Consider the following 21,905-nt stretch of genomic DNA (forward strand, 5'->3'; position numbering starts at 1 on the left):
TCCTCCAACAATTTACCCACCACTAACATCAGAGTTTTTGGCCTGTATTTCCTCGGCTCCTCCTTGCAGCCTTCTTAAATAAAGGCACAATGGGGGATCCAAGATGGCGGCGACCCAGTAAGACTGAGTCTATAGTGCTCCTCCCAAGACTTGGGCACAGTGGGTCACCTACCCCCTACCAAGCTCACCAAATCATTTATAAATCATTTATAATAGTTTAGTAACTGAATTAGTGGTTTAATATTACATTTAAGCTACATTTAAGCAACTTTATCCTAAGTTAAAATGACTAAAGGGAAGGGAGCCCGCAGCTCTCAGCAAGCAGCAACCCCTCCCCCACACTCTCCAGCTGCAGCAGAGGCGTCCACAGCCGCCCCGGGGGACTTACCTACAGTAGCAAGCCTTACAGAAATGCTTTCCAAGCTTGACTCGAAGATCGATGCCTTTATCGTCGAATCCAGGAACCGTTGGGAGTCGTTGTCGGCCGCGCTGAAGAAGCACGACCATGAAATTGAAGAAATTCAACGCCGAGTCGGAGGGGCGGAGCTAAAGGCCGCGACCTCGGAGACAACCGCTCAATCGGCCGTGGATCAGGTCCGGACTCTCGAGCAGCGAGTCCGGACCTTGGAAAATCATATTGACGACCTCGATAATCGAGGTCGTCGAAAAAATATTCGTTTGCTGGGCCTTCCCGAGCAGGAAGAGGAAGGCCAGCTTACAGCATTCCTGGAGCAGTGGCTGCCACAACTTTTAAATCTGCAAGCTGGATCAGGCCAGGTAAGGGTGGAATGGGCCTACCGGGTAGCAATACGCGGGCCTGGCTCGAACCAGCGCCCACGCCCGGTCCTGTTCCGGCTGCAGAGCTACAGGGAGAGGCAGATACTCCTAGAAGCCTCTAGAAATCTCGGAAAAGACCCCCAAGCTATGATCTACAAAGGATCCAAGATCATGCTATTTCAGGACTTTTCCCCGGCTCTGGTTCGAAAGAGGAAAGCATTCGACGAGGCGAAGAAGCGTTTAAGGGACTTAAATGTACAGTACTCCTTACGCTACCCAGCGATGTTACGCTTTAACCATGAAGGTTCTGTATATAACTTTGGATCACCAGAAAAGGCTAAGGAATTCTTGGACTCTCTTAGATAAACTGTAGGACATAATGGATGTTGGTCTGCCTTCCCCCCCCGTTTTGGTTTATATCCCCTCCCTTTTTTTTTCTTACCTTATTGCTTAATATTATTATGGGGGGTGGGGAGAGGGATTTGATTTTCTCCCCCCCCCCCCCCCCTTGGAGTTGTTTTCTGTTATTATTTTATGTATATATGAGGGGTGTATGTATGTGTGTGTGTATGTATGTATATATATATATATATATATGTATGTGTATGTATATATAAGTTGGGGGATTTGGTTAATGTTGGTGGGGGGAGGTGGTTACCTTATTCGATTTTACCTCTGTCTTTAGGAGCGGGGTTGTTTTTCCCTTCGTTATTTTGTATTATCATATTTAATTATTATTTGTTGAACTGGTAATTTTATAGTTATATGTTTATATATGGTATTAACATTACCAAATATACCCAGGTGTTGGTAGGGGTGGGGGTGGGGTGCTCACTGTTAACTCTAGCTTTGTATTATATTTGAATTTTCCTCACTTTATTGAGGAGTGCCTGGGTCAAGGGTGGGGCATTGGTTGGGAGAGGATATGAGGGATTTTTGGAGAGGAAGTGATGCCCCCTGGGAACAAGGGGGAAAGTCTCCACTTAGATATGTTTTATATTTTTTTTATTTAGAAATAGTTTTTTACTGTATTGTTGTGGGTGTATTAAAGAGGGTTTATTTTTGTAAATTTTACATGTTCCATGCTCGGGATGTTCTGGATAGGGTTCCCCCTCCCGAGGGGTCTCGGATTGGCCCAGAGGATTATGGTTGATCAATCGGTTAAGTGGTGCACCTGGAATGTCAAAGGGAGTAATTCGCCACTTAAAAGGAAGAAAATATTATCAAATCTTAAGAAGGAAAGAGTTGATATAGCTCTCCTACAGGAGACGCATCTGTCAGATAAAGAACACTTGAAATTACGACAGGGCGGATTTGATCAGGCCTTTTTTTCTTCTTTTAGCTCAAAAAGCAGGGGAGTTGTTATTCTTGTTCGGAAGAATTTCCCTTTCAAAATCCTAAAGCAGATAAAAGACGAATCTGGACGATATATCTTGATTAAAGCTCTCATAAATGGAGAGGAATATGGGATTTTAAATTTGTACTGCCCCCCGGCACACCCCTTTAAATTTATAACAGAAGCCTTCTCAAAATTGATGGCTTTTGATGCCCGTCATATAATTATAGGGGGAGACTTTAATTGTATTATGGATCCGGAAATAGACAGGATTCCCAAGAGTACTGCAGGAGTATCTCCCAGATCTAGACAATTGATGGATCTGAACAAAGAATTAGGATTAGTAGATGTATGGAGATGTCTTCATCCACAGGGTAGAGATTTTTCTTTCTACTCTAATCCACATAAATGTCATACCAGAATTGATATGTTTTTTGCCCCCTCAATTTTTTTAAATTCCATATCATTCTGTAAAATAGGTAATATAGCAATTTCTGACCACGCTGCTGTATATATGGAAACTAAGGCGAGGAACAGTAGGACATCCCCTCGGCATTGGCGTATGGACCCCTTCTTAATGAAAGATAGTAAATTTGTAAAGTACTTCTCTCAAGAATTTAAAACTTTTTTAGAAATTAATTCAGGTACAGCTAGCAACCCGTCAATGATGTGGGAGACCATCAAAGCTTACACGCGAGGCTTGATCATCTCCTACTCAGCGACCCAGAAGAAATTAAAAGGAGAACAACAGCGTTTGCTTGAAGCCCGCTTAAAAGCGGCTGAAACAGCATACACTGATAGACCCTCTATTATTAAATTGCAAAGGATTACAGCTCTTAGGACAGCTCTAAATACTACACTTACTCAAACGGCTAAGAGGGAAATATTATTTGCAAAGCAAAGATTATATGAATATGGCGACAAACCGGGTAGATACTTAGCATTTCTTGCAAAGAAAAAAAAGGCCCCTCAGACGATTATGTCTATTAAGGAAAGTACGGGTATTTTGACTCATGATCATAAAAAGATTAATGCGACCTTTAGAAAATTCTATTCTGAGTTATATAAATCACAGGATTGTGAAGATAGGGCGAAGAGGATGCAGTCATTTTTTAAAAATTTGACTTTTCCAGACCTAACTCTGGAACAAGTATCGGTCCTAAATGCTCCTCTTACACCCCAAGAAATAGTTGATGCAATTAGGCACCTTCAAAATGGTAAGACGCCGGGCCCAGATGGCTTTCAAGCTGAATTCTATAAAGAATTTACAGAAATACTGGTTGGTCCACTTATGGACATGTATAACTATGCATATAGTCAGGGCTGTCTCCCGCCTTCGCTGAAAGAGGCAAATATCTCTCTTATCCTCAAAAAAGGAAAGGACCCAGAAGATTGTACATCATACAGACCAATATCCTTGCTAAATGTAGATTTTAAAATCCTCTCTAAAACGTTAGCACTGAGATTAGAAAGGATACTGCCACATATTATAAAGGAGGATCAGACGGGGTTTATTAAGGGCCGTAGATCATCCAATAATGTTAGAAGGGCTCTGAATATGATTCAAGCTTGTCATCAGGGAAAGATACCAGGAGTAGTGGTTTCATTAGACGCGGAAAAGGCATTTGATAGGGTCGAATGGTCATATTTGTTTTACACATTGGAGAGGTTTGGTGTTGGACAGGTGTTTACCAAATGGATCTCAACATTGTATAGTGATCCCAAAGCAGTTGTGGTTACCAATGGATTAGGCTCGGATAGCTTCAGTGTGGGTAGGGGCTGCCGTCAGGGATGTCCCCTCTCGCCATTGTTATTCACGCTAATAATTGAACCACTAGCAGAAGCTATACGAGCTGATCCTAACATAGTGGCCCCAAGGATTGGTACAGGTAAACATAAAATTACCCTTTATGCAGATGATGTTCTTCTATTCCTCAGTAACCCTTTGATGTCCATACCTCGCTTAATCCAAGTTATTAATACATTTAGTGCATTCTCAGGCTATAAAATTAATTTTTCAAAATCGGAAGCTATGCCAATGGGTGGCCTTGCTGTGATACCCCGCTTAGCGGACGGTTCCCTTTTTCCCTTTCGCTGGTCCCTGGAGGGTTTCGTATATTTAGGCATTTTTATTACTCCAGTATTTGGTCAGTTGTATAAGGCTAATTTTGTGTATTTATTGGAAAGGATAAGGCAGGACCTCCAGCGATGGGGAGACCTGCCAATTTCCTGGCTGGGTAGAATAGCATTAATCAAAATGAATATCCTGCCCCGTCTCCTATATCCTATGAGAATGCTTCCGGTGATGCTGCCGAGGACAGCTTTATGTAAATTATACGGCTGGCTGAGTTCCTTTATCTGGAACCATAGGCGACCCCTCATTAAGCTGAAGAAGCTACAGCTTCCACAGGCAAGGGGTGGATTGGACTTCCCAGATTTTAGGAAATATCAATTAAGTTTCCTATTAAGTTATATAGCTGATTGGGTCTTGTCTGATCCACAATCAATCTGGTTGGACATCGAGGCTTCTCAAGTAAAATACCCACTTATTAACCTTTTATTCTCAGACAAGAGGAAAATCATTACAGATCACTGTAAAAACCCCATAATACTGAATACAATCAAGGCTTGGAATATAATGCGGCAAAATGAGGGTAATTCACATAAAACATCCCCCTATGCACCGATAGTGGGAGCATGGGGATTCCAACCGGGGTTAACAGATGCCACTTTTAAACTCTGGAGAGCCAGGGGTATCTCATGTCTTGGGGATTTATTTAAAGATGGGGTCCTGATGTCTTTCGGACAGCTGCGTCAGAAATTCGGATTACCCAATAGAGACCTCTTTCGATACTTCCAAATTCGAGATTTTATACAGAAGAAGACTACGTTATTAGATAGTCTTTATAAATCCGATAGAGAATGTAGTGTCCTACGACCAGTGGGGGTATCTTCCGTCAGTAATATTTATCATTTGCTACATGATGAAGTATCGGGAGATATGGATAATCTGCTTAAAACATGGGATCAGGATCTGGGACTAGAAATCTCCACAGAAACGTGGAATGATATCTGGGAAAATGCTAGAAGAATTACCATCTGTAACAGAACCCAGGCTATCCAGCTGAAGATACTTCATAGGGCCCATATAGCACCGGTTCGATTGGCAAAATTTAAGGCAGGAGCATCTCCAATGTGTCCTAAATGCAAAATAGAGGTGGGCACTCTTGTACATTGCTTATGGACCTGTCATAAGATCCGTGGATATTGGACTAAAGTAGCAAGTACCCTGACAGAAATTTTAGGAACGGAAATAAAAGTGGACCCCGTATCTCTCCTCTTGGGCTTTTCGAACTTTCCCTCCCTGGACACGTACGGGAAGAGACTATTTTCTATTCTTTCTTTCTGTGCAAGGAAAAATATTTTGATGAACTGGGTGGCGGAGGGCCCCCCTGGACTTTCAAATTGGCACAGACTAATTATGGAATGTATTCCCCTTGACTTCCTTACAAATATGGTGCACCGAAAGACCGAATTATTTTATAAAATATGGCAGCCCTTTTTGAATTACATAAATACAGATATTTCGGCTATCCTAACAAGGGCTTTTATTTAATTGAGACTACGAACCTGGCTGGTCCGCGGCCCCTCGGGGGAGGAATCCCGCACGAATACGGGTTTTATCATATCTGATGTTAACACATCCCGAGCATGTAAGAGACTTAAATATACACCCTGGTTAGTTGTAGGTTAGATTAGTAGATAGTTGAGTTTTGTCTGTTTGTTTTTTTTTTGTGGTTTTTTTTTTGGGTTTTTTTTTTGTTTTGTTTTGTTTTGTTTTTTTTTGTTTTTGTTGTCAAATTTTGGCTATTGTATATTTGAGCTAATTGTATATCAATGTTTATATCTGAGAGTTTTGTTTATTTTTGTAAACTTGTAAAAATGTTAAATTTCTAATAAAAATATCTATAAAAAAAAAATAAAGGCACAATATTAGCCACCCTCCAGTCTTCTGGCACCTCACCCATGGTTGTAGATGATACAAATATCTTTGCTAGAGGCCCTGCAATTTCTTCCCTAGCTTCCCACAATGTCTTAGGATACATTTGATCATGTCCCAGAGATTTATCTACTTTTATGCTTTATAAGACCACTGGCACCCCCTCTTCTATAATGTGGACTGTTTTCAAGATGTCAATATTCATTTCCCAAGTTCCCTAGCTTCTATGTCTTTCTCTACAGTAAATACTGAAGCAAAATATTGGTTTAGTATCTCTCCGATCTCTGGTGGTTCCACACACTCGGATTCTGGATAATCCAAAATGGAGGACGGGAAAAATTTCTGGCTGTAACAGCTGCTCCTACTTTGAAGTATTTTAGATGCTGGAGGTGATTTCCTTGAATTCCAGGAGCAGCAATTGCCTGTTTCATATGCTGTTGCATTGTTTTGGAACTTTTGGAACAAAAAAGTCAAAACAACAGCAGTTTTAAAAGGGAGAAAAACAGACACAGGACACACCTGGTGAGGTCATTGCAGGAGAGAGAGAGAGAGAGAGAGAGAGAGAGAGAGCGAGAGCGAGAGCCTGCACAGTTACTGCCTTTGCTGTTTGAATTCATGTATCGTTGGACATCGGAGTGCATCTGGGAAAATTAACAAACAGTGAAATTCACAACTGATCTTGGAGGAACTGTTGGGCCAAGTTCACAGCACAGAATCAGATACGTTAATTGTTGTTTTAAGAATGGCCTATAGAGAATCTGCAGTAGTGAGTAGAGTGTGTTCTTTCTCGATTATGTTTTTGGAGATATATCTCTTGAGTAAACTTAAAATATAAGCCATAACTATTAATTTAGCCTGGGGGAGTATTTGTAGAGTAATAAGACGGTTTTAATTTCTGGGTGTAGATTGTGAAGGAGCAAAAATGGCTTTGAATAGAGTGATATGTACTTCTTGTCAGATGTGGGAGTTTAAAGAGAGGTTAAGGGTTACTGCAGATTATATCTACCATTAATGCTGTTGGCTGCGAATCTTATCATATTGAATGGATTAGTTGGAGAGACAGTTAGAAGCAATGAGGAATTTGCAACAGCCACACTATATGATGGATCACAGTTTTAGGAAGGAGGGGGGGGAAGTCTCAGATACAGTCACATAGATGGGTTAACTCCAGGAAAGGTAAGAGAGGTGGGCAGCTAGTGCAGGAGTCTTTTGTGGATATACCCATTTCAAACAGGTATGCTGTTTTGGAAAATATAGGGGTGATGGATTCTCAGGCCAAGTTTCTGGTATGGAGACTGGCGTGAATGCAATGAGGGGTACGTCAGGTTCAAAGAGATCAATTGTGTTAGGGGATTCTCTAGTCCAAGGTACTTACAGACATTTCTGTGGCCAGCAGCGAAAAAACAGAATGGTGTGCTGTTTCCCTGGTGCCAGGATCAAGGATGTCTCAGAGAGGGTGCAGAATATTCTCAAGGGAGAAGGGGCAATCAAGAGGTCATTGTCCACATTGGAACCAACGATATAGGAAGGGAAAAGGTTGAGATTCTAAAGGGAGATTACAGCGAGTTAGGCAGAAATTTAAAAAGGAGGTCCTTGAGAGTAGTAATATCTGGATTACACCAGGTGCTATGAGCTAGTGAGGGCAGGAATAGGAGAATAGAGCAAATGAATGCATGGCTGAGGGGCTGGTGTATGGGCGAAGGATTCACATTTTTGGATCATTTGAATCTCTTTTAGGGTAAAAGTGACGTGTACAAGAAGGATGGATTGCACCTAAATTGGAAGGGGACTAATATACTGGCAGGGAAATTTGCTAGAACTGCTTGGGAGGATTTAAACTAGTAAGGTGGGGGGGTGGGACCCAGGGAGCTAGTGAGGAAAGAGATCAATCTGAGACTGGTACAGTTGAGAACAGAAGCGAGTCAAATAGTCAGGCCAGACAGGGACAAGGTAGGACTAATAAATTACATTTATTTCAATGCAAGGGGCCTAACAGGGAAGGCAGATGAACTCATGGCATGGTTAGGAACATGGGACTGGGATATCATAGCAATTACAGAAACATGGCTCAGGGATGGGCAGGACTGGTAGCTTAATGTTCCAGGATACATGTGCTACAGGAAGGATAGAAAGAGAGGCAAGAGAGGAGGGGGAGTGGCGTTTTTGATAAGGGATAGCATTACAGCTGTGTTGACGGAGGATATTCCCGGAAATACATCCTGGGAAGTTATTTGGGTGGAACTGAGAAATAAGAAAGGGATGATCGCCTTATTGGGATTGTATTATAGACCCCCAAATAGTCAGAGGGAAATTGAGAAACAAACTTGTAAGGAGACCTCAGCTATCTGTAAGATAATAGGGTGGTTATGGTAGGGGATTTTAACTTTCCAAACATAGACTGGGACTGCCATAGTGTTAAGGGTTTAGATGGAGAGGAATTTGTGAAGTGTGTACAAGACAATTTTCTGATTCAGCATTTGGGTGTACCTACTAGAGAAGGTGCAAAACCTGACCTACTCTTGAGAAATAAGGCAGGGCAGGTGACTGAGGTGTCAGTGGGGGAGCACTTTGGGGCTAGCGACCATAATTCTATTAGATTTAAAATAATGATGGAAAAGGTTAGACCAGATCTATAAGTTGAAATTCTAAATTGGAGGAAGACCAATTTGGACGGAATTTGGCAAGAACTTTCGAAAGCTGATTGGGGGCAGATGTCTGCAGGTAAAGGGTCTGCTGGAAAATGGGAAGCCTTCAGAAATGAGATAACGAGAATCCAGGGAAAGTATATTCCTCTTAGGATGAAAGGAAAGGCTGGTAGGTATACGGAATGCTGGATTACTAAAGAAATCGAGGGTTTGGTAAAGAAAAAGAACGTGAAGCATATGTAAGGTATAGACAGGATAGATCGAGTGAATTCTTAGAAGAGTATAAAGGAAGTAGGAGTATACTTAAGAGGGAAATCAGGAGGGAAACAATGGGACATGAGATAACTTAGGCAAATAGAATTAAGGACAATCCAAAGAGTTTTTACAAATACATTAAGGACAAAAGGGTAACTAGGGAGAGAATAGGGCCCCTCAAAGATCAGCAAGGTGACCTGTGTGTGGAGCTGCTGAAAATGGGGGAGATACTAAATTCGTATTTTGCATCAGGTTTTACTGTGGAAAAGGGTATGGAAGATATAGATTTTAGGGAAATAGATGGTGACATCTTGCAAAATGTCCATATCACAGAGGAGGAAGTGCTGGATGTCTTGAAACAGGTAAAGGTGGATAAATCCCCAGGACCTGATCAGGTGTACCCTAGAACTCTGTGGGAAGCTAGAGACGTGATTGCTGGGCCTCTTGCTGAGATATATGTATCATCGATAGTCACAGGTGAGGTGCCAGAAGACTGGAGGTTGGTTAATGTGGTGCCACTGTTTAAGAAGAGTGGTAAGGACAAGTCAGGGAACTATAGACCAGTGAGCCTGACGTCGGTGGTGGGCAAGTTGTTGGAGGGAATCCTGAGGGACAGGACGTACATGTATTTGGAAAGGCAAGGACTGACGAAGGATAGGTAAAAACAATGTCTGCTGGAAGGATAGTCAACATGGCTTTGTGCGTGGGAAATCATGTCTCACAAACTTGATTAAGTTTTTTGAAGTAACAAAGAGGATTGATGAGGGCAGAGCGGTAGATGTGATCTGTATGGACTTCAGTAAGGCGTTCGACAAGGTTCCCCATGGGAAACTGATTAGCAAGGTTAGATCTCACAGAATACAGGGAGAACTAGCCATTTGGATACAGAACTGGCTCAAAGGTAGAAGGTGGTGATGGAGGGTTATTTTCCAGACTGAAGGCCTGTGACCAGTGGAGTGCCACAAGGATTGATGCTGAGTCCTCTACTTTTTGTCATTTACATAAATGATTTGGATGCAGGCATAAGAGGTACAGTTAGTAAGTTTGCAGATGACACCAAAATTGGAGATGTATTGGGCAGCGAAGAGGGTTATCTCAGATTACATCAGGATCTTGACCAGATAGGCCAATGGGCTGAGAAATGGCACAAGGAGTTTGATTCAGATAAATGCGAGTTGCTGCATTTTGGGAAAGCAAGTCTTAGCAGGACTTAATGGTAAGGTCCTGGGGAGTGTTGCCGAAAAAAAGACACCTTGGAGTGCAAGTTCATGGTTCTTTGAAAGTGGAGTAACAGGTAGATAGGATAGTGAAGAAGACGTTTGGTATGCTTTCCGTTATTGGTCGGAGTATTGAGTACAGGAGTTGGGAGGTCATGTTCCGGCTGTACAGGACATTGGTTAGGCCATTGTTGGAATATTGTGTGCAATTCTGGTCTCCTTCCTATTGGAAAGATGTTGTGAAACTTGAAAGGGTTCAGAAAAGATTTACAAGGATGTTGCCAGGGTTGGAAGATTTGAACTAGAGGGAGAGGCTGAACAGGCTGGGGCTGTTTCCCCTGGAGAATCGGGAGGCTGAGGGGTGACCTTATAGAGGTTTACAAAATTATGAGGGGCATGGATAGGGTAAATAGGCTTTTCCCTGGGGTCGGGGAGTCCAGAACTAGAGGGCATAGGTTTAGGGTGAGAGGAGAAAGATATAAAAGAGACCTGCAGGGCAACTTTTTCACACAGAGGGTGTATGTGTATGGAATGAGCTGCTAGAGGAAGTGGTGGAGGCTGGTACAATTGCAACATTTAAGAGGCATTTGGATGGGTATATGAATAGGAAGGGTTTGGAGGAATATGGGTCGGGTGCTGGCAGGTGGGACTAGATTGTGTTGGGATATCTGGTCAGCATGGACGGTTTGGACCGAGGGGTCTGTTTCCATGCTGTACACCTCTATGACTCTATGACATAGATGATCTCATTGATTTTTAAAGGGGTCCGAATATCTTGCCAGTTGCTCTTTTGCTCATATTTGACTGGCTGATATAGACCATAGAACCATACAGAAACACTTGCCTTGCCCTTGTTGAAGTAGTTGATAACCTGTCGGCATAGTCCTTCTTTACGCTGCCACTCTGTTTGGGCTGGGTAGTGTAGGAACTCTCGCAAGGTTCGATCCTCCCAGTGAAGCAGTTCCCAGTATAGCATTAGTGTAAATGCTGCCTCTGGAGAAAAGAACAAATAAGAGATGCAATCAATTCAAGAAATCTTTGAAACGAAATCAGAATTTGGTATTTTCAAAAGTATTCATTATTTACTCAGCAATAAGATCGTTTTACTTCTTTACACCTCTGACTATCAACATTTGAAAAGAATGCTTTCTCCTCTACACTTCTGAACTTGTCAACTTGAGATTAATTGCTGAACTAGGTGTACAGTCTACTGGCACTTCACCAAACGATTCTTTACATGCGTTTTGTTAGCAAGCATGAGCAGACAACTGAAATAATAGGAATGGGCAAGGAAAAAAAATTCTAATCCTGCTCAGGATTTTCCAGTAGAGGCCATAAGACACAGAAGAGGAGCTGGCACTTTGGCTGACTTTTTCCCCTCAGGTTCCAATAAGAATAAAATGTTGGATGTAAACAGCTAACTCAGTATGAATGGGTAATTGAACCAGAGACCCACTTAGCCAGTGCTGCTTCATTTAAACACTGAATGGTATTTTTATACACTCGTACGATGGAAGAATCAGAAAATTTCAAATTTCAGAGAGTGATACTCACTCTCATATTTCAGTATTTCTACCATTCATCGTGGCAGTGTTTCTGACCACAGGGCAAATGCTGACTCCACAAAGAAAAATAACTTGCGATTGTGGTGGCATCAATACGATCTTAATGGCACAGTGGTTCAGTGGTTAGCACTGCAGACCTCAGTGCCAGGGACCTGGACCCTCAGGCAACTGTTTCTGTGCACATTCTCCCTGTGTCTGCTTGGGTATCCTCCGGGTGCTCCAGTTTCCTCCCAGAGCCCAAAGATGTGCAGGTTAGGTGGACTGACCATGCTAAATCTCTGACTGTATCGGCGCTGCCTCGTGCTCCCACGAGGAAGTTGAACAGTTCATCCACTTCACCAACACCTTCCACCCCGACCTCAAATTCACCTGGACAGTCTCAGATTCCTCCCTCCCCTTCCTCGACCTTTCTATTTCCATCTCAGGCGACCGAATCAACACGGACATCTACTACAAACCGACCGACTCCCACAGCTACCTGGACTACACCTCCTACCATCCTGCCCCCTGTAAAAACGCCATCCCATTCTCCCAATTCCTTCGACTCCGCCGCATCTGCTCCCAGGAGGACCAGTTCCAAAAACGCACAACCCAGATGGCCTCCTTCTTCAAGGACCGCAATTTCCCCCCCAACGTGGTCGACGATGCCTTCCACCGCATCTCTTCCACTTCCCGCTCCTCCGCCCTTGAACCCTGCCCCTCCAACCGCCACCAGGACAGAACCCCACTGGTCCTCACCTACCACCCCACCAATCTCCATGTACAGTGCATCATCCGCCGTCATTTCCGCTACCTCCAAACGGACCCCACCACCAAGGATATATTTCCCTCCCCTCCCCTATCAGCATTCCGTAAAGACCACTCCCTCCGTGACTCCCTCGTCAGATCCACACCCCCCACCAACCCAACCTCCACTCCCGGCACCTTCCCCTGCAACCGCAGGAGGTGCAAGACTTGCGCCCACACCTCCCCCCTCACCTCCCTCCAAGGCCCCAAAGGAAACTTCCATATCCGCCACAGATTCACCTGCACCTCCACACATATCATCTATTGCATCCTCTGCACCCGATGTGGCCTCCTCTATATTGGGGAGACAGGCCGGCTACTTGCGGAGCGTTTCAGAGAACATCTCTGGGACACCCGGACCAACCAACCCAACCACCCTGTAGCTCAACATTTCAATTCCCCCTCCCACTCCACCAAGGATATGCAGGTCTTTGGACTCCTCCATCGTCAGACCACAACAAAACGACGGTTGGAGGAAGAACGCCTCATCTTCCGGCTAGGAACCCTCCAACCACAAGGGATGAACTCGGATTTCACCAGTTTCCTCATTTCCCCTCCCCCCACCCTGTCTCAGTCAAATCCATCAAATTCAGCACCGCCTTCCTAACCTGAGATCTTCTTCCCGACCTCTCCGCCTCCACCCCAGTCTGACCTATCACCCTCACCTTGACCTCTTTCCACCTATCACATTTCCGACGCCCCTCTCCCAAGTCCCTCCTCCCTACCTTTTATCTTAGCCTGCTGGACAAACTTTCCCCATTCCTGAAGAAGGGCTTATGCCCGAAACGTCGATTCTCCTGTTCCCTGGATGCTGCCTGACCTGCTGCGCTTTTCCAGCAACACATTTCCAGCTCTGATCTCCAGCATCTGCAGACCTCACTTTCTCCATGCTAAATCTCTGACAATTAATCTTTTAATGTCAGCCAGGACTCCTGCCTGGACCAGATTAACAGCCGCAATAAGTGAACTCATATTCTGTGAGTCTAGCTGGCTGCCCATAGTGTCTAGAGATGTGCAGTCTGAATGGATTAGTCAGGGGAAATGCAGTGTTACAGGGTTAGGATGGAGGTGGGTGGGTGGGATGTGCTTTGGAGGATCAGTGTGAACTCGATGGCCTGAATGGCTTGCTTCCACATGATTTTATGATTGCACACAGACACTTCAATAATATAGGAAACACAACTGCCAATTTGTACACAGCAAGATCTCAAAAATAATGTGATTATAACTAGCTAATCTGACTTACTGACTTCCTCCCCAAAATGTTCCCATTTCCCTTTAATTTTAGTCTTAGCACTGAGTAATTTCTCAAAGTTGCTTTCAATCTACATCTTATACGTCTTAAACTTTCTCTCTTCTGCCCTAAGTGTGTGTAAGGTGCTCTTGTAAAAACTTATGAGCATTTTTAACTAGGTGGTAGGAATTAAATATTTGACAGTTGAAGATTTATGGCACTTTTGGTGGAGTAGATCTAGGACTATCTGTGCAGTGGACTAATTTTTAAGTTAAGGTTGTAAATATGAGCCTTTGATGAATTGGTTTTGCTGCCATCACACACTACATCTTTTCTGTTTGCTGATACTAAGACTTTTCTAGAATCACAGAATACCCTACAGTGTGAAGTTATTCAGTATGAAGATTAAGAGATTACCACAGTCCTTGAAACTTCTACTGAACTGAATTCCAAGATATTTCCATTGTCACAAACGTACTTATTGAAATAACTCCACAGCGGTGGGTATCCCATCACCAAGTCACCTTTTATTTACACATGACCAGTCCTTAACTATTGTATTGTCTCATATAGAATCATATACCAGAGTGTCAGTATCTCTGACACTTAAGCTTTTTATGTCAGCCAGGGCTCCTGTCTGGATCAGATTAACAGCCACCATCAGTGACATATTCTATGAGTCCAGCTGGCTGACCTCATTACAACCACTACAATTATATCATAGACTTTCTAACAAATTGTATTCTCCTCTTAAAACTGAACATGTTTGTAAAAACAAATACTCACAAAAAGCCTGACTTTTCTTGCAGATTCAGCTATGATCAACTATATAGGGGAATTAGACTGCTTATTTCAAGAAGTATTACAGACTTTTCCTACATCATCAGACCTGGAACAATTGGAGCCATTCAAATGAATAAGTTGAGACATTTATAAAGACTTTGGCTGAAAGTCAATGGATAGGAGTATACTGCAGATCTGGACTAGCCCAATACTGAATATATGTCGTAATTTGCTTTCATAGCCATATCTCATTCCTCGATGACTGCCTTCAGCTCAGACTTACTCCATATGGATTCCCACTGAAGTTTCACCTTTGTATTTTAAATCCATTCAGAAACATACATATCTCCATGATGTACAACAGTCCTCAATCAGTTGTTCTCAGATCCATACTCAGTGTAACACACTGCCATATGCAACCTCTCTCTCTCTCCATCAGCACAGCTTCAAGTTATCCCCCCCGTACTACTTCATTTGACATTTAAAGAAGAAACTTTTTCTCTTCCTTTGAGGTATTTTGTTGTTAGTATAGTGGTTAGTATCCCTGTCTGTCATGTGGGAGACTGGGGTTCAATTCCCTGCCAAGGAAGACTGAAGTATTTAAGTTTATAAAATCATGAGGGGCATGGATAGGATAAAGTCTTTTTCCCTGGGGTGGGGGTGTCCAGAAATAGAGGGCATAGGTTTAGGGTGAGAGGGGAAATATATGAAAGAGACCTAAGGAGCAACCTTTTCAAGCAGAGGGTGGTACATGTATGGAATGAGCTGCCAGAGGAAGTGGTGGAGGCTATTAAATTGCAACATTTAAAAGGCATCTGGATAGATATATGAATAGGAAGGGTGTGGAGGGATATGGGCTGGGTGTTGGCAAGTGGGACTAGATTAGGTTGGGTTATCTGGTCAGCACGGATGAGTTGGACTGAAGGGTCTGTTTCCATGCTGTACATCTTTATTAAGGAGTGCGAGCTGCAACAACTCAGATAGCCAGGCTCTTCTCAAATCTTCTTCTCCTTCTCTCTAACTCCATCCCTTCCTCTAGCTCTACCTCATCAGGCATTTACCACACCTTCTGACCTTCCCCACTGATGTTAAAGGTTCTGCACTCAGCAAAGGACTTTGTATCATTCCTCATCCCCTCACCTCAGTATATTTCGGGTATGACACAATGTTAAGATCTTTTTCAGTCAGCTTTATTCTCTTTGCCTTATTTCTTTGGGCAGGGATTCTCGTCCCATTCCACCTCACAGGCCCCTTCACCTACATCTAATACTCTCCCTCTACCTGGATGCCTCCCTCTGGTCTCTTACTTGTACTTGACTTGCTCATTAAGGACTGTCAATGTGACATTGCTTCTCTTAAGGTCTCGGCTCCCTCACCTATTTGAACCTAACTTGCTGAATTTACTACTCTCCATGCTCTCAGACCCAACCCTGACTTTATAATCAAACCTGCCAATAAAGGTGATACCTGGTGTAGTGGCATCTACTTTGAGGAAGCTGAGTGCGAGCTTGCAGCTACCTCATTCTATCTCTCCCTGGACCATGACCCCACCACTGAACATCAAGCTATTGTCTCCATGATGGGCACTAACCTCATCTTATCTGGGAATCTACCTCCCACAGCTTCTCACCTCAGAGTCCCACAACCTTATGCAGTCCACTTTTTCCCAAAATGTACAAAGAAGGCTGATAAGGCAGACCCATTGTTTCAACCTGCTCTGGCCCTTGGAACCAATTTCTTCCATTCTTGACTTGAATTTATCTCCTGTTGTCTAGTCCTTTCCCAATTTTATCTATGATTTGTCTAACACCTTATCTGGCTTTAAAAATTTCCAGTTTACCAGCATCTGTCAACCCCTCTTCACCAGGGATGTTCAATCCCTTTACATATCCATTCCCCAGCAGGATGGTTTTGGGGCTCTCCGTTTCTTCCTTGACAGAAGATGTGAATCGGCCCCATTCATCACCACTCTCCTCTGAGTGGCTGAGCTCATTCTTACTTTGAATATTTAACTCCTCTCACTTTCTTCAGATCAAAGGTGTAGTATCTGCATGGGCCCCAGTTATGCCTGTCTCTTTGTGGATTATGCAGAACATTACGTAGAATACATCATTGGTGCTGCTTCTCTCTCTCATCCGGAATTGGATAATTAAATCAACTTTGCCTCTGATTTCCACCCTCATCTCACCTTCACCTGTGACTCCTCCCTTCCCTTCCACAACATCTTTGCTTCCATTTCTTCTGATCGGCTCACCACCGATAACCATTTCAAATCCACTAACTCCCACAGCTACTTTGAATTTACATCCTCAAACTCTAATAAGGATTCTGCTCCATTATCCCATTTTCACCATCTCTGTCTTATCTTTTCTGATAGTCCCACCCTTACACAAGGGAGCTTCAGAAATGTCCACCTTTTTCTTTAACTGATGATTGCCTGCCACTGTGGGTGATACGGTCCTAAGCTGTGTCCGACCCATTTTTTACACTTCTGCCCTCACCCCTTTCCTCCCCTCCAAAACAATGATAGGTTGTTCTTCCCTTTGTTCTCATTTTCCACCCCACCAGCATCTGTACCCAAATTACCATTAGGTGCCATTTCCACCATCTCCAGCAGGATGCCACCATCAGACTGACTCCCCTCCCCTCCCTTGTCAGCATTCTAGGAGAATCATTTCCTCTGGACATGTTGGTCCACTCATCCCAATACCTTCTCACAACCCTGTGCCACTTGCCCATGCAAACATAGAAGGTACAATACCTGCCGATTTACATCATCCCTCCTTACTATCTAAGGCTCTAGGCACACATTCCAGGTGAAGCAGCAATTTATCTGCAATTCATTAAATCTAATCTATTGTATTCACAGTTCATAATGTACACGGGGAAGACTAAATGCAGACTGGGTGACTGTTTTGCCAAATACTTGATCTGTGAAAATGACCCCGAGCTACCCGTTGCCCACCACTGCAACAGAACATTGTGTTTCCATGCCAGCATTGCTGACTCAAGTCTACTCTGGTGCTCTAGCAAGGCTTAACGGAAGCTAGAGGAACATCTCATCTTTTGCCATTTCAGAACACTATCACCGTCCTCTATGTCGGTTATCCTCTATCTACATCCTTTGGTCTTACATTATATTGTACAGCCAGACCATTTTCTCTCTCACTGCTTATCATCAGCTATCTCAGCTTGCTTTTTCACTTATCCCTTCTCTCTCTCAGCTCCATCTCCATGTTCTCTATTCACTCCCCCTCACCTGGTGATCAGCATAAATACCACCTTTTCCAAGCTATTTTCAGTTCTAATGAAGCTTCATGGGACTCCAAACATTAACTCATTTTCTCTCTGTAGATGCTGTCAAACCTGTGGAGTTTCCCTTTGTTTTAGTACTGAATATGGAAACATGATCTGACAGTTTGGGATAACAGCCATGTTAAGTGTTGAATTCTATAAAAACAAAACCAGAATGATCATTTCATGCAGAACCCAAGTGTTCTGAGAAATATCAGAGATGCAGGAAATCAGCTGCAGTCCTTCTGAAAAAGTGCAGGCAATTAGCAGATGTTGTAAACATAGAATTAGTCTGGTACTAAAACTTTCTCTCTCTTGATGACCTGTTGAGCCCATCTGTATGGACAAATATCTAATGCTCAACCGCCCTCATGGCTGCTGAATCTGATTTCAAATTTCAACTCGTTCATTTCAGAAAATTTCATGAAGCAACAGGCCTGCAATAACTGCACACAGCAGGCGGCATGACAACCATGCTCAACCAGCCTGTGTTTTCACATTCAAAACATTGGGTTAATTTTACCAGAAATCAGTTAATAGCCAATTTTGTCAAGTTTCATGGAGGGTTTCTCTCCATGAGGCTATCTGAGATTACTCGTACTATCTTCCCCAACTTGCCTTATTACCTATGCACCACACCTCTATTGCACCCACTTGTCCTTTTCTCCCCCGTAAAACAGGCAGAAATACTCACCACTGCTGGGCCTCTGGAATTTCTGGCACCAGTACCATAAAATCCAAGCTATGCAGCAGGTCAAGTGCTGTCAGACCAGAGCTGAACTACACACTTGATGTGAATTGCCCAGGACATGTCAGAGGAAAATTACCATCCCATTTTGCTGACAGGAACCTGCAGGCTCTGAGGGGTGAGGTGGTGCAGAGGAGTGTTCTCTTCCTTCAGGACCAGCAGAGGAGACTGTGATATCAGACAGAGCCAATTAGGCTTGGGGTTGCTTCCTGGGTCAGTGCTGATTTCATGGTCTAGAGTAATGTCAATAATGCAGGAAGAAAATCAATAACTTTCTCTACTCAGCAAGTTCGAGTGTCCCATCTTCTCTTTTTTTTAACCTCACATTCAGTCTCTCTTCTACAGCACACATCTTCTACCAAGCATCACTATTGTGTACCATATTTGCCCTCAGACACTCTTACCCACCCAATCCCCCCCACATCATGAATCCTGCACACTCTTTGTGCTGCTGACTCACTTACCTGGACACTTGCATCACCACTAACTGCTGTGCTAGCTACTTTCAGGTCACTCAAATCCCCTGCCCTTTGTCTCACTCCAGGAGAAAAAGGGCTCTTTCTGCCCTTCTTTGGCCAAGACAAGTGAAGAAGTTGCAACATTTGGCTTCTCATCCCTTATGAGGAAAGGGCCCTGATCCTTGTTTTTTAATTCACTCATGGGAGGTAGGCATCACTGGCTGACCAGCATTTTATTGCTGTCCTTACTTGCCCTTTAGAAGGTGGTGGTGAGCGGTCATCTTGAAACACTGCAGTCTATATGCTGTATAATGACCCACAATGCCACTGCGAATGGAATTCCAGGTTTTGACCCAGTTATGGTGAAGGTAAGGCGATGTATTTCCAAGTCAGGATGGTGACTGACTTGGAGGGGAATTTGCAAGTGGTGTTCCCATGTTTGTGCTGCCCTTGTTCTTCTAGATGGAAGTGATCATAGGGTTGGAAGGTGCTATCTAAGGATCTTTGGTGAATTTCTGCAGTGCATTTTGAAAATAATACACACTGCTGCTACTATATTTTGGTGGTAGAGGGAGTGGATACTTGTGGATGTGGTGCCAATCAAGCTGGCTGTTTTGTCCTGGTTGCTGTCAAGTTTCTTGAGTGTTGGAGCTACACACATCCAGGCAATTGGGGAGCATGCCATCACATTCCTGCCTTGTGTCTTGAAGATGATAAACAGGCTTTGGTGAGTCATCATCAGTCAATTAGCTGTGCCCAAATCACAGGACTGAGATCACAGGCTGCCCTTAATCTTTTGTGCCAAGACCATCCGACTGAAGGTATGCCAAAAGGGTGCCTCCCTTTATTTGGCTGAGGACTACTTCTCTTTGATTTTGAGACATGACCACTTAAATACTGCACATTCAGTATGTTCGCTGCCTATGTTAGATTTGAGATAGGCATTGTATAGTGACAACATCTATCCATGCCTTGATTGATGGCTTCTGCAACCATGACAAGGTGCATGGCTTTGTGCTTGCATTAAAAGGCACAACAAAACCAAAATATTGTGAGCTTGTAAACTCTGGCTATGGGAGAAAAGTGCAAAAAAGCAAGATAAAGCAGGGCAAAGCAGAGATGCTATGAGCATCCAAGTAAAGTGAGTCAGTGCTCAGAGAGCAAGTGAGGAACCTCGAGGTGTACCCTTGTCCAATCTATAAGTTGGGTACTTTCAATGAAACAGCATTCCAATGAAAGGTGTTGGTGCACTCCAAAGTGCACCATTGCAGTGCAGAACTGTAATACATGCGTATTGGCGATGTGCCATGGGGGTGTATCTGTGGAAGCCAATGTTGATTGAGGTGTGGGGTGTGGGTGGGGGTTGGGGTTGGGTATATGCCTGTGCAGCTTGCCCTGAAATATTGCTGAATGGTGTCCAAATGGATGGCTAGAGGAGCAAGTAGAGAGCTGAGGTTGCTGGACTAAACCCTGACTGTCGTGTCGGGAACTGTTGCTGTCTACTTTTTGTCCAGCAGATGAGAGAATAGCAAACTGCATATAAATGAGATGATGAATTAATAATATCAATGCGCGTTAATATATACTATAGGTATCTTGCTGCTCACTACCGAGCTTCTCAACTTGCTGTTCAACACTTGGTAGGAGAATGGGACTTTTGCTTTTGAATGGAGTGGTGCTGGTCTGAAATGTCGATTTTCCTGCTCCTCGGATGCTGCCTGATCTGCTGTGCTTTTCCAGCACCACTCTAATCTTGACACTGATCTCCAGCATTTGCAGTCCTCACTTTCGCCTTTTGCTTTTGATGTCAGGAACCTCCTTACTGCTAATCTCACCTGATTTTCCCAAATTTTCACTAATGGCCATGTTGTTCAGTGGCTGGGAAGATTCCACCCTAGTCTCTAATATTAGATGCGATTCTGCTTTGGGTTTACATGTACTAAATAATCTTAACTACATTAAGAATGATACTGGAAACCAGTTTAAGATTATCAGTCAGGCTTGCAGTATGATTCATTTGCATATTTTAGAAGCTACATTTGTTCACGCACAGGGCCCTTTTTTTTGTTGAGCGAAAGCAATGTTTCCACACATTGCACCTTTGTCATGGAAGAAAGGACTGGATCCTGATTGTGATTCCCTGCCCAATCAAATTCAACTTGCCTGGTTTGAAAGAGATCCCATTTAATAGCAATTTAGATCCTCAAATTTTAATCTGTGGTGGATAATGAAAGTTCACAGTTCATCAGAGACCACCAAAACAGTGTTGCAGAGCCAAGGCTCAACACTTCAAAATCTTAAAACTGAATTCTATCTACTGTTGACTGAGAACATTGCATTAGATAATTACCCTCCATATTTTTGAGTGTTTTTTAGTCTTATCTTTAGGATCCCTGTGATCTGAGTTTCTCGCTGTATCTCAGAATTAGGAAACATGAATCCCTCAGATCAGTCTGCATTTCGGTTACCAATGGAAATCTGTCATCATGTTCACAAATTCAGTTGATGTAGAAACCTAGACCTCTCTATTGGGTTTCTAGGTTATATGTTGAGTGCAAACTCATTTCTGATGCAGATATTTCCCACATATCTCAGAACACAGAACTGATGATTCAAAGTCAGCTATCTGAAAACCACAAAGAGTCTTATCAATGTCTTACCTGACCTAAAGAGAACAGTGATACTAATGGGACCTTTTGAATAGAAAGGATCTCACCATTGGAAATCTTCAAATAAAATCTGATCATTAGATACTGCATGAAGTTACTAATTGGGGATCCTTCGGTCCTCAGCTTACTTCAGGTCCT

General features: G+C 43.3%; 1 protein-coding gene across 4 annotated transcripts in view; it reads right to left on the reverse strand.

Moving 5' to 3' along the window:
- dock3 (dedicator of cytokinesis 3) overlaps positions 1-21,905 on the reverse strand; it is a 980,202-nt gene that overhangs the window by 116,940 nt on the left and 841,357 nt on the right. For all 4 annotated transcript variants that reach the window (XM_043708482.2, XM_043708483.2, XM_043708484.2 and 1 more), the window contains one exon: positions 11,075-11,223. In XM_043708482.2, the coding sequence (XP_043564417.1) occupies positions 11,075-11,223 (149 nt within the window). The remainder of the gene's footprint in view (positions 1-11,074; positions 11,224-21,905) is intronic.

The sequence above is a fragment of the Chiloscyllium plagiosum genome, unplaced genomic scaffold, assembly GCF_037043375.1.
Source record: "Chiloscyllium plagiosum isolate Xiang-an unplaced genomic scaffold, Cpla_swu_hap1 HiC_scaffold_14, whole genome shotgun sequence".
NCBI lineage: Eukaryota > Metazoa > Chordata > Chondrichthyes > Orectolobiformes > Hemiscylliidae > Chiloscyllium > Chiloscyllium plagiosum.